We start from the raw sequence: 14957 nt of genomic DNA on the forward strand, positions 1-14957 counted from the left end.
TGAGTTTCACACAAGATGCACTTATAAAATTAGTACTGAATGCCATTTTAACAGAGGAAATGAACATCAGTCCAAACTCCCAATATATTCTGCAAAAAAAAAAAAACTTCCCCAAATGACAGCATAGTTACAGAATCATTCAAGCTGAACTGAAAGATATACCCACATCATATTTTTGTTCTGATCAGGACTTTGTTTGGCAAAGGTTTCCCCAAGCTATTTCCATTCCTCGTGGACACTATTCCTTATGGTGGTGAAGAGAAGGTGGAAAAACAATAACACAATAATAATTCTAATATGGGCCTTCACTGAAACATACACAAAGCAATTTCAAGTCTTTCATTTTTAACTTAAAGTACTTCCTAGTTTCCCAAAAGCATTTCTGTATTATTTCCTTTTTCTTTCTTATGTGAACAATCATCTTCAGATTCCTTTAGCTTTAATGCAACATTAAAATTTGTTTTTATTTTTCAGAGGAACGAGTCAAAGCATTAAAGCCTACTTTATGTTTCACCCAGGAGATAAGACAAATGAGCTAAAATTTACCTTCTGCCGTACCACATGCGGGGAATATCAGCACAGGAGCTGAACTTCAAATGAAAACATCAAACGAAGTTAACAGTTAAAGGCAACATCCGGACATTCTGAAATTAGACCCTGGAAAATCTTTATAAAAATGCAGAAAGGCTCCTCAAGATAAAATGTGGTGGAAAAGAACTTGTCCTGTGATGTGGGCCATAGACTGGTAATTAAACAGAAATGGAATCTTGATCTCAAACAAAACCAAGAAGCACCATTTGGCTGCTCCCCACACAAGCCCCTGTCCACACCGAGACGGCCACCCGCACACCCCAAACGCCTCCTTTCCTTTTCCCCACACAGCCTGCCCACCTCCAGAGCACAGATCCGGGCCAGGTGTGGGCACACAGACAGAGAGACAGACGGGCAGACCAGTTCTTTCTAGGAGCCCGAGCAAGATGATGCCCCACCCACACAAGGCTGACTTTAAAACTGGGACTTGAAAAACCCAGTTAAGTGGATACCTTTGAATTTTGTCCTCTGATGGTTCCTCAGCCTGTTTAACACCAAACCTTTTTAACGGTAACAACTTAAGAAGCAATCAATTTGAAAGGGAAACCAGTTAACTCTACCTGAAAATGAATAGTGCTCTGCTTTTCTCAGTATAAAAGTGCCTTTCTGTCGGGGAATTCCTATTTTATCCACTGCAATTACACAATACACAGCTCATGTTTGGCCGTGAAGAGTAAAGCTGAAAAATTAGGAAACATTTTCTGTGATGCAAACCTTCATTCATTCATATTTTTTAAATAAACTGGCTTAAGGGTTTGTTTTTCTTTCCCTCTATAAAATGCTACTATCCATCATGTCTCATTTAAGGTAGCTTTTTATTCTGATTAATTCAGATACATCTTCGAAGAGTATTCTGGTGGTAAGAACATTTATCTTAAGTTTAATTATCGTTATCTTTTTTTTTTAATGCTTTGGCAGATGAAGTTTGAAAACTGTGGGAACAGAATGAGGCTGGAAATGGAGCATCGTGTGAGAACTCCACCGTCTCCAGCGCATCCCGACGCCAAGGAAGACTCGAGGTGGAATCCCACCCTCTGGAAGCACAGAGTGACGGAGCGGAGGGGGTGGTGGGGTCGCTCCCGCGGGCCCCAAGGTGACTCTGCAGCTTCTCCAAGCAGGAGGGACCCTTCCTGAGCCATCCATCTGTCCAAGGGCTCGAGGCTGGAGGTCACTGCTGGCTGCCTTGTGTGACCTGACTTTCAGCCAGACCACGTGACCAGAAGAAGGACACTAAGATTTGCTTTCCGTCAATAAGTTAAGTTCTTAAATAAATATTTAAGTGCCGTCTTCAGCATCTGTCCGTCCAGGGGGCACCACCTCTGGGGCCCCGGGACTGCGTCTTTGGCACCCGGAGCTCCGGAATTCAGTCAATTCGATTTCCACAAATTGTGAACCTGTCTACCTCTAACAGATCTTTCTTTGAGGACCTGTGTTTCAGTTCCGAGTTCTCCTGTGTTATGTCCTTCTCATCGCCATCCGGGGTGGTCAGAAGCTGATCAGAGCTGCTCGTCACAAGCAGCGGGATCGCATTTTCTTTCTGATGAGTGGGCTGGCTGGTGACTGAGGCAGACAGGGTTTCTTCTGCGGAAAAACAGATCCGTTCAATCAGAAAAGGGTGTCCCGCCAGCCTACCATAACCACAAGCTTTCCGATACAGTGGGACTGAAAAAAAAGGGTCGACTGTCCGTGCTTTCGGATAAAGCAAATCATAGCCTAATATTAACAGCATGCTGTATAAACCCTATAGCTTACAGTGAAACTCAAGAGGCTATACTATTTCCGTTTTCTCATCCAAGATTGTATATGACAGTGTAATGTGGACTATGGCCCAAAAATGGCACTGTTAGCGGATGTGGGGAAAATCAGGACTCCTGTGTCGCAGCGTCTTCCTACACAAGCAGGCCCTAAGAAGACTGCTGTGGACCTGAACACTGACGCCCACCCAGGACAGCAGGGCTGAGCAGACTCGAGACCACTCCGCCTCTCGTGTGTGGTCACGGTAGTTAGAGTCGGCATTTTACCTCCAGGAAGTTCAGATCGGAGATTAAAAACACACCAATGAACAAAACCCCAAACGGCCATGGGGATCCAGAGTCTGGGGGCCTGGACCCACCCATCTCTGAATCGTACATGCAGCCCTTACCTGAGCAGCGTCATCGGGCTAAGAGTGACACCCCACAAATGGTGCCTGGTTAAGACGGAGGACTGGACGGGCGCGGACACACACAGGGCCACGATGGAGAAAGGAGCACGGCACCGCGCTTGGCACCCCTCCGCCCTGTCGCGGCCCCACCTGCGGGCTCACCTCCTGCCCCTTCATGGGCACATGCCGCGCTTGGGCACTGACCCGTGTCTCTGCTCTGCCGCCTCACTGTGGACCCCCGCAGGTCCCCTTCCTGACGAGCTCCACCCGCACACCAGGTCCTACTCCTTCTCGCACTTTGGGATTCAGTTCAGGCCTCACCAGCTCCAGGAAGGACCCCCTCCTCCCGTCCCCTCTATAACCCCACTGCTCTCCGATCTGGATCAGCCTCTCTTGCTGTCTCCTCTGTCAGTCTGTGAGGTCCCAAAGCTTGATTTATTTACCTCTGTAGCTCCAGTGTCTCATATACCGCCTGGCACAGGCACGGAAGAGTAAATCGTTTAAACTGAAAGTCATCTGAATAAATACTCATGTGGACGTGGAACTGCCGTCCACTGACAACAATTAAGCCCCAGTCATTCTTGCAAATCTTCCAGGCCAGAAATCCTGGGACCATCCTTAAGTGCTCTCTCCAGGGCATGACCTCACCAGCAAGCCCTGTGCTCCTGGTGATGCACCTGGAGTCTGTTCTCCCGCCGTTCCCACAGTGACCTGTGCGCCGAGCTGGGCGTTTCCCCGCTGGCCTCCACTCCTGGGCTCACCTTCCCGAGTCTATTTCCCACAGAGACTGAGAGTGACCCTGTATCCCGGCCCCCCTCTCTCCAACGGCCCCTTCCCACGCGGCAGAAGCCGAGGCGCTCACGAGAGCCACAGGAGCCCTGGGCAGCCTCTTGCCACCCCACTCCCCCACCCAGTCCCTCTCCCCCGGGGTTGGGGCCCTCGGCCCCGCCTCGTCCCTCTCCCCTGGGGTCGGGGCTTTCAGCACCCTCCACCCCCGGTCCCTCTCCCCTGGGGTCAGGGCTCTCAGACCCCCCAGTCCCTCTCCCCTGGGGTCGGGGCCCTCTGGCCTCCTTGGCTGTTGCTGCCCCTGCCTGAAGCCTCTGCATGTGCAGCCTGCACCCCAGGCCCTCACAGCTGGGAAGCCCCACCCAACGTGTCCTCCCGCAAGCCTGCTTCCCTCTCCCCGACGACACGGTGCACACCCACCTGTCCTCCCGCAAGCCTGCTTCTCTGTCCCCGACGACATGGTGCACACCCACCTGCTCTCCCCCTGCTTCTCTGTCCCCGACGACACGGTGCACACCCACCTGCTCTCCCCCTGACCGTCTTGTCTGCAGCCCAGCTATCCCTGGGCCCGCAAGGTACCAGGTGCCCAATGACCACCGACTGCACAAGGGACAAACAGAAAAGGCTCGGAGCTCTTCCCCAGGGGCGCCTGTGATGAGATCTCAGCATAAACGCGAGAAATCCACAGCTGAGCAAAGCAAAATCTGGTCTTTAAAGTGCTGCTCAACGGTGATTTTTTATCATGGAGCGTTCAGACAACTGGTTCTTTAGGTAATGATTCACAGAGGTGATAAACAGAGAGCCAAACCCACCTTGGGAGGATTTACACTTGTTTTGTGATTTACTGGACGGTTTGCCGGGAGCGCTGGCCGGGGGAGGGTTAAACAACTTATCTTCCATTTTGGCCTCCTTCACGTACTGGCAGGACTTCCCCAGCAGGACAATGCTGTTCAGGACTTTCAGGGAGATCAACCTAAAACCAGGAAGAAACCACCACGTGCTGGGGTCCGTCTCTGCACATGGGGCCCAGCCACCCCCAGCTCGGTGAGAAGGGGAGATGAAGGGATGGAGGGCCACCCGGGGGCCACAGGACCAGTTCCTCATGCAAACCCTGAGTTTCTGGAGGCTTCTTTACCCCAGGGAAGCATTTTTGAAAAAACTCCTTGGTTTCATTATAAGAACAAATTATACTTAGAAGTCTTACCTGGTGCTAAATTGTCTAACATGGACTGTCTTACTACAAAACAAAGACATTTAGCAAACGCAGATGGAAACCAACAACAAAACTTAGAGCACCCCACTGCCGTGCAGACCACACGACATCTGGAGTACGAACCTGCAGTCATCTGTGCTCTGAACAGATATCTATTTGTACCTCTCACTCTCCAGAAACCGGGTGTCCTTAAGAAGGTGGTGGGGGATTGGCGCTTACAGCCGGAGCAGAGACTCTGGGGGCTGAGCGTGTGGGTTCAAGTCCTGACTCCACTGCTCAGGACTGTGTGGATCTCAGTGAATTTCCTAACAAGTTAATCCATAAAGGGGTGATTTCGGTAAGACACTTGGAACGCTGCTGCTGCTGCTGAGTCGCTTCAGTCGTGTCTGACTCTGCGACCCCACAGACAGCAGCCCACCAGGCTCCCCCGTCCCTGGGATTCTCCAGGCAAGAACACTGGAGTGGGCTGCCATTGCCTTCTCTGCAGAACAGTGCTGGGCACACAGAAATGCCAACCAGTTCTGCTGTATGACCACCACTGCTGTAAATGACAATACATCCGGAACATTCTCCCGACCCACCGGTGCTCCTCAGTGAGCTGACCGTGACGGGATCACAAAACTTCACTGTGGTGGCCATCATATAACAGAGCCCCCCAAAGCCTTCAATTTTGGGTTACTTAGGTTACTTCTAACATGCTGCTTCTATTATTACAGAAGTGGGATTTCTGGGCCAAAAGGTACATAATATTTTTAGGCATTTGAAATAAATTTGGTAAAAATTCTGAAAAAACAAAAACAGAAAACTCTTCACATTGATGTGTGTGTGTGTGTGTGTGTGTGTGTGTGTGTGCGCGCGCGCGCGCGCGCGCGCACGTGTGCTCAGTGGTATCTGACTCTTCGTGATCCCATGGACTGTAGCTTCTCTGTCCATGGGATTTCCCAGGCGAGAATACTAGAGTGGGTTGCCATTTCCTTCTTCAGGGGATCTTCCCAACCCAGGGATTGAACCCATTATTATCTCAAGTATTACAGGCAGATTCTTTACTGTCTGACAAGGGCTAGAGTGTGCTTAATAATTAGTGTGGCAAACATAGTCGAAAAAAACATTTTTTAAAACACAGAACAACATTTGATTGTAATGGCAAATTTTATCATAAAAAGAAAACATGGGTGAAACTTAAGCCTTAAATAAGGAGGACTATAAGTAAGTGATTTCATTAAAAGATTAAAATACAATCTAAAGTGCCATCAATACTTCTGCCAGATAGCATATTTAATTTAGCCAGAATTTAACTGAGTCACAAATACATCTGGGGACACACGCTGTCAAGGGAGATCCCAGGACAGCTGTGACCTGGTTGCTGTTAACTTCTACCACATTGTGCACTTGTGTGTGTGTGTGTGTGTGTGTGTGAAGTCACTTCAGTCGTGTCCGACTCTGTGCGACCCTAAGGACTGTGGCCTGCCAGGTTCCTCTGTCCATGGGATTCTCCAGGCAAGAATACTGCAGTGGCTCATGTCCTCCTCCAGGGGAATCTTCCCGACTCAGGGATCAAACCCGCATCACTTTACGTCTCCTGCACTGGCAGGCAGGTTCTTTACCACCAGCGCCACCTGGGAAGCACTTTGCAGTTACACTTTACTGTATAGCCAAAAACGTATTAAAGAACAGTTCATCTTACCCCAAATAGAAGAGGATGACGCAGGCATAAGACAGGATTCCTTGCACCTTAACTGAACTCGTCACCACTCTGATGAGCTAGCCAGAAACAAACCGAAACAACGAATCACATAAACAAAACACAACAGAGTTATCGGATAATATTTAAAAGAAGGTTTCTCCACGCCGATTTTAACACTCTGGGCACCTTCCTGTGGCCTCTGTCTAAACCCAAGAAAGCAGTTCTAGGACGTGTCGATTCACATCAGAACCTGGCTGCTTGTGGAACCTTTTATGGTAGATTTAGATTCTTTGGGCAAATCTAAAATGCCCGCTAATGCCAAATTCAACGGCTGACTCTAAAGTCAGACACTGCACCCAGCTCGTGACTATCATGTTTGCCTGTACTTAACAGAGATGCAAATTAGTTAAGTTTAAAAATAAAAACTGTTGTGGAACACATAGACGGACTCATCTTGCTGCACGCGCCCGCACGGGGCTGGAAGCGCTTGGCGGCGTCTCCCTCTTCCCTGCTCTTCCCGTCCTTTGTTCTCTGACTCCCTAAGAGCCCCGAGGACTTGCTGAGCGAGAGAGAAAGGGGAACCCTCAGGAGGCGTGTACTGTTTAACAAAACTAAATACTATCACGAAACTAATTACTTAAAGGCCAGAAAATTTCTCTTTTGGAGAGTTACGGCTGCTAAGTTGCTTCAGTCGTGTCTGACTCTTTGCATGCTATGGACTGTTGCCTGCTGGGCTCCTCTGTCCATGGGATTCTCCAGGTAAGAATACTGGAGTGGGCTGCCATGCCCTCCTCCAGGGGATCTTATATTTTCTTACTTATCTCACAAAAACATAAGAGTAACAGCACTATCTCTGGACATTTGCTGAATAAATCTGATGGGATCTGTCACTGAAAAGCATTTACACATGTTATAGGTTCAGCTTAATGTACCCATATATTAGGGTACGTGGGGACTGCTACGTGAAAACAGAAAATCAGGGAAAATAACCAACCTTATCCAGTAACGTCATCCTCAAATGGAAGAGTCTCCATTAAATAAATAACACAAGAACATTTCAAATGATATTTTTAAAATGCTTTTAATAAAAGAGCAACTGGGAGGAGCTAGACAGAATGAACTGTCACATATATTTAATAAAACGTCTGTCTCAGTCTCTAACGGGGAAATGACCTGCCATCAAACATTTGTGACAGAAAGTAATATGGTTCCAGAATTTTGTTCAGAAATATGAAAAGCAAATGGAGCTTTCAATGACTTCGTTTTTACCCAGTATATTATTAGGTAACTTTAAGATACGTATGTCCCAAGTCTAATTTCCCTGAGACCTTAATATGATCTACTTTTCTTGGATATGAACTCATTCTAGGACTCAAAGTAACATTTACAAGGAAACACTGCTACTCTTGGCCTTAATGCAGGAATTGGCTTGGTTACTGAGGCCTCAGTTTATTCCTCAGGGGCCCTAGATTTCTGCCAAAGCCCTGCTGTCACTCTGGTGCTCAGTGAGAAAAACAGTGCAGAAGAAAATCTCCCGGGTCTGCACGTAGCTCCATAATCTCCTTTGAAACTACAGGAGATTTCCCAGAAGTGTTCTGCTAATCAAGTATTAACTAAACTTAAATCTTCTAATATAACAACCATAAAGACTCACTTAAAAAATAAAGATTGATGAAAAATCTAAAGATATTAATTTTAAAAATTCATACTAATTATGATCAGAACTTTTTGGTAAATAAGTTACTAGACAAATTACTATTTGGCAAAGCAGGGCCACATTTTAATCCAGCCACTTAACTAATCCTTAAAAAAAAAAAGCAGCCTAGGTTTATTCTCACACTGTATGTATCCTTTTTCCAGTTGCAGAAAACATAGGAAAAATCTTAAATTCTATTTTATCAATCTCTTAAACCATTAACAAATAATTTCACTCTTCAGAATTTTCTGTTTTTCCAAAATTCTAGGTGTTCCTTTCACTAAGCAAAAGAAAGCCATATTTGTACATAATAAAAACAAGGTACTAACACAACTGAAAACATTTAGAAGTGTTTATCTGGGGAGTCCTGCTGAAGTTTAAATAACATTAAATCTATTAATCATTCATCCTCTAAAAAAAAGTTAGGCAAGCTGGTAAAAAATACAGTTAGTATGACCAAAACGTCTTTATACATCTCTTCATTTCCATGAGACTTTGCGTCTTTGGAAAACTTCAGATGTCCTTCAATGAAAAGACAGCTGCATTTGTTTTGATGTGAGAAGTTAGCCAAAAAGGAATGCAACAAAATATAAGTGCAGCCAGCAAAATCTTCATAATTAACATTATTAGAGCCCTAATTAAATATTACAGTAACTATTTGCAAGGCTGTTCTGAGCAATTCATTAAAATATCAGAAGTTGATGACTAATATTTTTAATCGAGTTTCAGTGCCATTATTTAAAAATATATATGATATTTCCTGTGTATAACAGCAGAAAATTCCCTTGTAAAAACTTTGGAAAAAAATTTAAGTTATAATGAATACAGAATACTTTTTCATTTGAGCATACTGTATTTATTTAATCTATTTCATCTGTTGCCAAATTTTTACTACTATAAATGCTACTGCAGTGCATAACCTTTCCTATAAATCACCATTTGACTTTCATGACTGTTTTCTTAGGAGAAATTCCTAGAACTGGAATTACTTCATCAAAGCATAATACTGGTCACAGGGCTCTTTAGAAATGTTGGATCAACTTATACTTCCACCAATATGTGTTACAGTGGCCACTCAACGCCTATCACTAGGTATTTCCATTCAAAAAGAAAAATCACTGCCAAATGAATAAGCAAAAATGAATATTCTCATTGTTAGGAAAGCTATCATGTAAAATACGCCTTAACATCTTTTATCCATTAAATGGCTCAAAATCCAAAAGGGAAATATTATAATTTAAAACAAAATTTCCTTCTAAGTCATGGACCTTTAATTTTACTATCAAGTCATTTTAGAACAAACTGATTGATAATCCATTTATTTATATTCTTTAATGACGGTCATCTCATCATAAAAAGCGTATGGACTTACTAAAACAGCCAGTGGGAGCGGAATGAACCCCATTCTCCGGGCCACAGAGTCACTATAGTCAGTATACGCCTGGACAGAGAGAAGAGAAAGGGATTTATGGGATTTAATAAGCAGTTAAAAAGCAGAATTCATCAGAAAAATCAGGTACAGGAATGCTGTCTGTGCTCACATGTAATGTTTCTTATTGTTATCTTAATTAAAATAATAAATGTTTCAAACTTAAAAAAAAAAAGTACAATTCACTCATCACCAGCAAATATTCTCAACAGGTGAGACTGTGAGTAAGAAGAGACCCTAGTACCTATACTGAAATTTAGTAAAACAATGAAGTGATCTAAATGTTCATAAGAAGTTTAAAATACAAAGTTGCATAACTGTTACAATGCTGTAGAAATCGTACCCTATGTAATAAGTATTAGCATTATTTTTATTATTTTGTAAACATTTAGTGTCAAGAACAGAAATAAGGTAGTTTACCTAGCTTTCCTGTAATTAATATCCCATGCTACATTAAACTATTGTTCAAAAAATTAATTATTAATTAATTAAACCACTGTTCACTTCAGATTATGCCTTTTCTATATATATATATAATGCTTACATTTTTCTGTCGACTGCTAACAAGGTCAAAAGCAAGGCTGGCTCTATATTCGCTGTAAACCTAAAGACAAGAATGAGGTGTTAAGTACTACAGTGCAAATACAGAACATGGAAAGATTTACTTTGTAGATAAAATGTTCAATATCTAGCCAGGAAGGAGGTGCTAATAACCAAGTGACCTCTGGGTAGTTTTTCCCTATTTGTTCACCTACAATAAGAGTGAAAAAGAGCCTCAATTCCCCTTGATAGGTTCAAGGCCTTTTAAAGGTTTCTTTAAAGAAGGATAAATATTTAATGATTATGGTTGTTGAGAGTTTAGACTTTTAGGAAGAGTGGCTATTTTAAGTAGTGCAAGGCACGGAAAATAATTCTGAAAATTTAAATTAAATGAACAGTTTTAAAAATTATTACTGTACGTCTAATGATAATGATGTCTTCTTAGAAGAGTGAATGCTAAGTACGATATTAAGCTGAGTTGGAGAACACAGTAGTCCTGAAAGCACTTGTAAACTGTCATTTCCACTACAAAACACTAAATATTTGAATCAAGGCTATTAGTTTTGACTTGCGCTGCTGAGAAAATGTCCCATGAAAAGGAAGCCAAGAGAGTAAAGGGTGAAATTGTCGTATCCGGCCTTTGCCAGAAACTGCGTGATCATCTTTTATTCAAGGATATTAAAACATTCAGAAATGCCATAATCCCATCATCGATTGTAGCAGCTGCACTGCATTGCATTTTAAGTCTTTGCCTTTTAAAATATGACAATAAGCATGCACAACCCAAACCAAATTGAGATATTGGTGAATTACCATTCATTTTGGGCCTGGGGGAGGAATGAGCATTGCTCTTGAAAACTCGACTGGTGGGATGGCTCAGCGAGTAGGCCTCATTTTGTTTACATCAAGCCTACAGCCACATTTCTATTTTTGGAAACGCTACAAAATGCCTGGCTGTGACAAAGCAAATTGCTCAAAGTTCCAACAAATGTTTTCAGTAGAAAAATATACGGTGTTTGTCTTCTAGGACTTACCAAAAACCTATTAATAATCACAAGAGAAAAGAAAATCAACTTTAAAATATAAAATACTAAACAATCTAGTCAAAGATAGAAGTTTTTGTATCTAATGTTTTAAATAGGAACAATGTGACTTTTAAAAGTTTAACAAGACAGGTTATGATGGTATTAACAGTTTATAATGGTTTTAGTGACACCCTGATTTCAACTACTGATCAGTCTATACCTCTATCCAAAAGTACAGAAGCAGAACTATTTAATATTGAAAAAATGTACTTTTGGCAGCAAAATCATTTTTAGAAATTTAAAATTATAATTCTAACTTTAAAAATGTAGTTCTTTTCTACCGTATTCATAAATTCAGTAAATTTAACTTGCTATCCTACAACCTTATGATACTTAATCAGAAGTCAACACCAAACATTGAATTGCCTATTAAAATACATACATCTGCCGTGATGTCATTGAACTTTGTGATAAAAGCATGTTTTACAATATCCACAGCAATTTCTGATGCGACCACCATACAGACATCTGGAAATAACACCCAGAGATGATCTATAAAGTAGGGGAGAAGAGAGACGATTACATCTCGTAATTTGAACAGAATCCTAACATCCTATCACAGGCTACCAGAAGAAAGTGCACTCTCCATGGGGCAAAACTAGAGCATTTCCAACAAGTGATAATGGAGAGAGAAGCGGCATAGAATTAATTATCAGGAAGAGTCCTATCTTTTCAGGATGAAGGCTAAGTCATTCAACAAGTGCTTACTCTGTGCTGGGTACAGAGGAAGCCTTGAGGCGGGTGCCGGGGTTAGCGGAGCCCGGCTTCTCCCTGAAGCCAGGAGAGCCACAGGACGATGTGGGATGGTGAGTGAGGAAGCTCCGTCTAAGCCTCTGGTGCTGCCTCGGTGTGACAGTGGGTAACCAGGAGGACAAGGTGCTAAAGTCAACTGAACTGTTTTTCTCTCTTTCATCACTAAGATTCAACGATACTGATCCATCCTTTATTTCACCGTCATACAGAGGTAACCTGCCAAATTTGCTCATCTTTACCATGTTTATTAAAACGTGAACTCAGTACCAAGTGCCTGACTAACAAATGCAGACATCAGGATAACCTGCTTAGGCCTTGAAGGAGGATATACGAGGGCACAGAGCAGGAAGATCAGAAATGCTGGCAGGGACCAGCGGCAATCCCGGCCTGGGGCAGCTGGCTGCGGGTGGAGGGCGCAGGGCTGGGGCTCTGCCTGCTGACCGGGAAGGAGGTCTCCGCCTGTCTCACGTGGTGCTGAGCTTTAGCCAGGGCACCTCGACCTCTTTCGACACTTAGCTCCGCCACTGACTGGCTACCTGACGCTGGAAATGGTCTATTAACAAGTTCCAGTTTCCTCGTCTGCGAGAGAGAAAAATGTCTATGCTGCAATGCTCAGCAGGGCCACTGGGTGCGTGGCTCCAGTGATGCTGCATGGCCCGTGGGAACTGTGCACGCTTAGCCGTGTCTGACTCTGCGACCCCACGGACTGTGGCCCGCCAGGCTCCTCTGTCCATGGGATTCTCCAGGCAAGAACAATGGAGTGGGCTGCCATTTCCTACTCCGGGGATCTTCCCCACCCAGGAATCGAACCTGTGTCTCCTGCATTGGCAGGCAGGTTCTTTATCACTGGTTCCATGCTGGGCCAAAGACTACTGTGGGGGGTCTAGCTCCTACCACCCCATAGAGAGCACAGTCAACCCATCCTACATGTGAAGAGTGGACCAGCTAAAGCCTTCTGGAGTTTCCTGCACTTTCCTGCGTACTCATTTTATTCCATGGAAGAGAATGATTTTTCACTCAAGAGTAAAATTGAAAGGCACCATAATTGTAAAGACTTCCTTACCTGGATTCCAAGAAAACTGCTCCATGTTTCTCAGACATACTATTAGCAAAAGCACATAATTTGTGAATCGTTCCTTAATATCTGAAAAAAAGTTTAACATAAAAATAGTAGAGTGTATATAAATAATAATATTATAGTATGTATCCAAAATAATTTTCTTTTGAGTCAGAGTATGATGAAATTATATTACAGTGATAATGTCTGTGAAATAAATATTTTATTTATAGGGTGGTGCTATACTGGCAAGCCATTTACTTCTTTCACCAATATAATCCTACAGAAATGCCAGTTCTCTACAAACTTCAAAAAATGTTCAAACCATCAATCTGGTCAGACATAGTCAAATTCCTCCAGTGGTCTTTGGGGACATAAGGAAACTGTTTTTATTTTACAAAAGAAGAAAAAAATAGAAACAGAGAGTAAAATACAAGACTTTGGGTAACATAAAACCCCTGCTTCCCAGACTGCTTCCGATCCGGTAAATATTTCAGGTCTGGAACACAAGAACCAACCGGATGACTCCTTTAGCTAGCTAACAAAGCCAACAGCATTACTAAAGGAACTTAGGGGAATAAGATAAGCCAAAAATTAGGTTTCATGATGATATTCACATTAATTACTAAGTATTCTGAGCTTAGTCTGAATGAATTTAATAAAAGCAAAGAACTAAATTCCTGCTAAGGGCTAGTTAATACAGTTCACTTTTTAAGCTGTTATCTTCTTATCAGCATCTAAGATACTATGTAATCAGGAAATGGAATGAAATAAATCTGTCTGACTTGGGGTGAACTCTTACGTTAATTAAAAAGTGAAACTTCTACCAAAATGGGAATGTTTTCTCTTAATCGTTATTAAGGAACTTAAAAACACTGGTGATGAATGCTTTAAAAGTATTTTTGATATTCAAATTATTAATCTTCTTTTTCTAAGTTACCACTAACAGGGATATGCTTTAATATATTTACAATCACATTTTAAATGTGAAGTACTATTTTATTTCCAACAGTTATTCAAATGAATGCAGGTACACAGGCTTATGTTAAGAGACTTAAACAGAATCACCCTGAGCTGGAACCTTGCTTCACACCAATGTAATGCCTGCAGGATCTTTCTGAATGTACAGTTCACAATGTCAGTGGGTTAAAAACCATATAAAACTCTTCATTTTAAGAACCCAAGTCAGAAAGGCCTAGATTCCATACTCAGCTGGGGCTTACACTGACATGAAGTGGAAGAAAGGACCAAAAGTTAAAAAGTTGGATTTTATTAACTAAACTCTATTTCATGTGTCCTCGGACAAGTCCCCAAAAGAAAAATGCAGTCAGGCAATAAAATGAAAGGGATAAAGTTGCTCTAAAGTTTCCAAACCAGGTTTTTAACATTAAACTTGCGCAAGGTACTGAATTTGATCCCACCTATGTGGCATCTCTCTCTAGGAGAGATTTTTCTTTTTCTTGTGTGGGAATGGGCTTTACGGCTACCTTAGGTAAAGTTACTCTCTTGTAAAACTTGAAGCGAGATAGAAGGCAGCACAAGGCAGACCACACTGTACTGTAACATGAGCTATTCCACCTCTAACAAAAGGCAGGACTTCTCATGGTGATTACCAACCATTTTAAGCTATAATATACTCTTGAATTCCTTCTAAACTCACATGCATTGCTTGATCAATATGCCATTGTTTTCAGAGCTTTCTTAAAACTGAAATACTAAATTCCTAATCTTTCTAAGCTAAGACGTTATAATTCTGGGGACTTGTTTCTAAAAGAAAGGAAAGGGGACATTAATTATCTCAACATATTGGAGAATCCCAGGGATGGCGGAGCCTGGTGGGCTGCCATCTACAGGGTCGCACAGAGTCGGACACGACTGAAGCGACTTTGCAGCAGCAGTAGCAGCAGCATTGGTGATAAGGTTGAAAATTGTTCACAATCTCCTCCACACAATAAAGATTAAAAACTGTTAAAATGTTAA

General features: G+C 42.8%; 1 protein-coding gene across 1 annotated transcript in view; it reads right to left on the reverse strand.

Moving 5' to 3' along the window:
• Positions 1-361: 361 nt before the first annotated feature.
• Positions 362-14957, reverse strand: part of TAPT1 (transmembrane anterior posterior transformation 1) — a 60380-nt gene continuing 45784 nt past the window's right edge. Inside the window, exons 8-14 of the mRNA XM_027545082.1 lie at positions 12984-13064; positions 11550-11659; positions 10087-10146; positions 9486-9554; positions 6418-6494; positions 4333-4493; positions 362-2172 (exon numbers count right to left, since the gene is read on the reverse strand). Of these exons, the coding sequence (XP_027400883.1) occupies positions 1955-2172; positions 4333-4493; positions 6418-6494; positions 9486-9554; positions 10087-10146; positions 11550-11659; positions 12984-13064 (776 nt within the window). The 3' untranslated portion in view covers positions 362-1954. The remainder of the gene's footprint in view (positions 2173-4332; positions 4494-6417; positions 6495-9485; positions 9555-10086; positions 10147-11549; positions 11660-12983; positions 13065-14957) is intronic.

The sequence above is a fragment of the Bos indicus x Bos taurus genome, chromosome 6 (genome assembly GCF_003369695.1).
Source record: "Bos indicus x Bos taurus breed Angus x Brahman F1 hybrid chromosome 6, Bos_hybrid_MaternalHap_v2.0, whole genome shotgun sequence".
Taxonomy (NCBI): domain Eukaryota; kingdom Metazoa; phylum Chordata; class Mammalia; order Artiodactyla; family Bovidae; genus Bos; species Bos indicus x Bos taurus.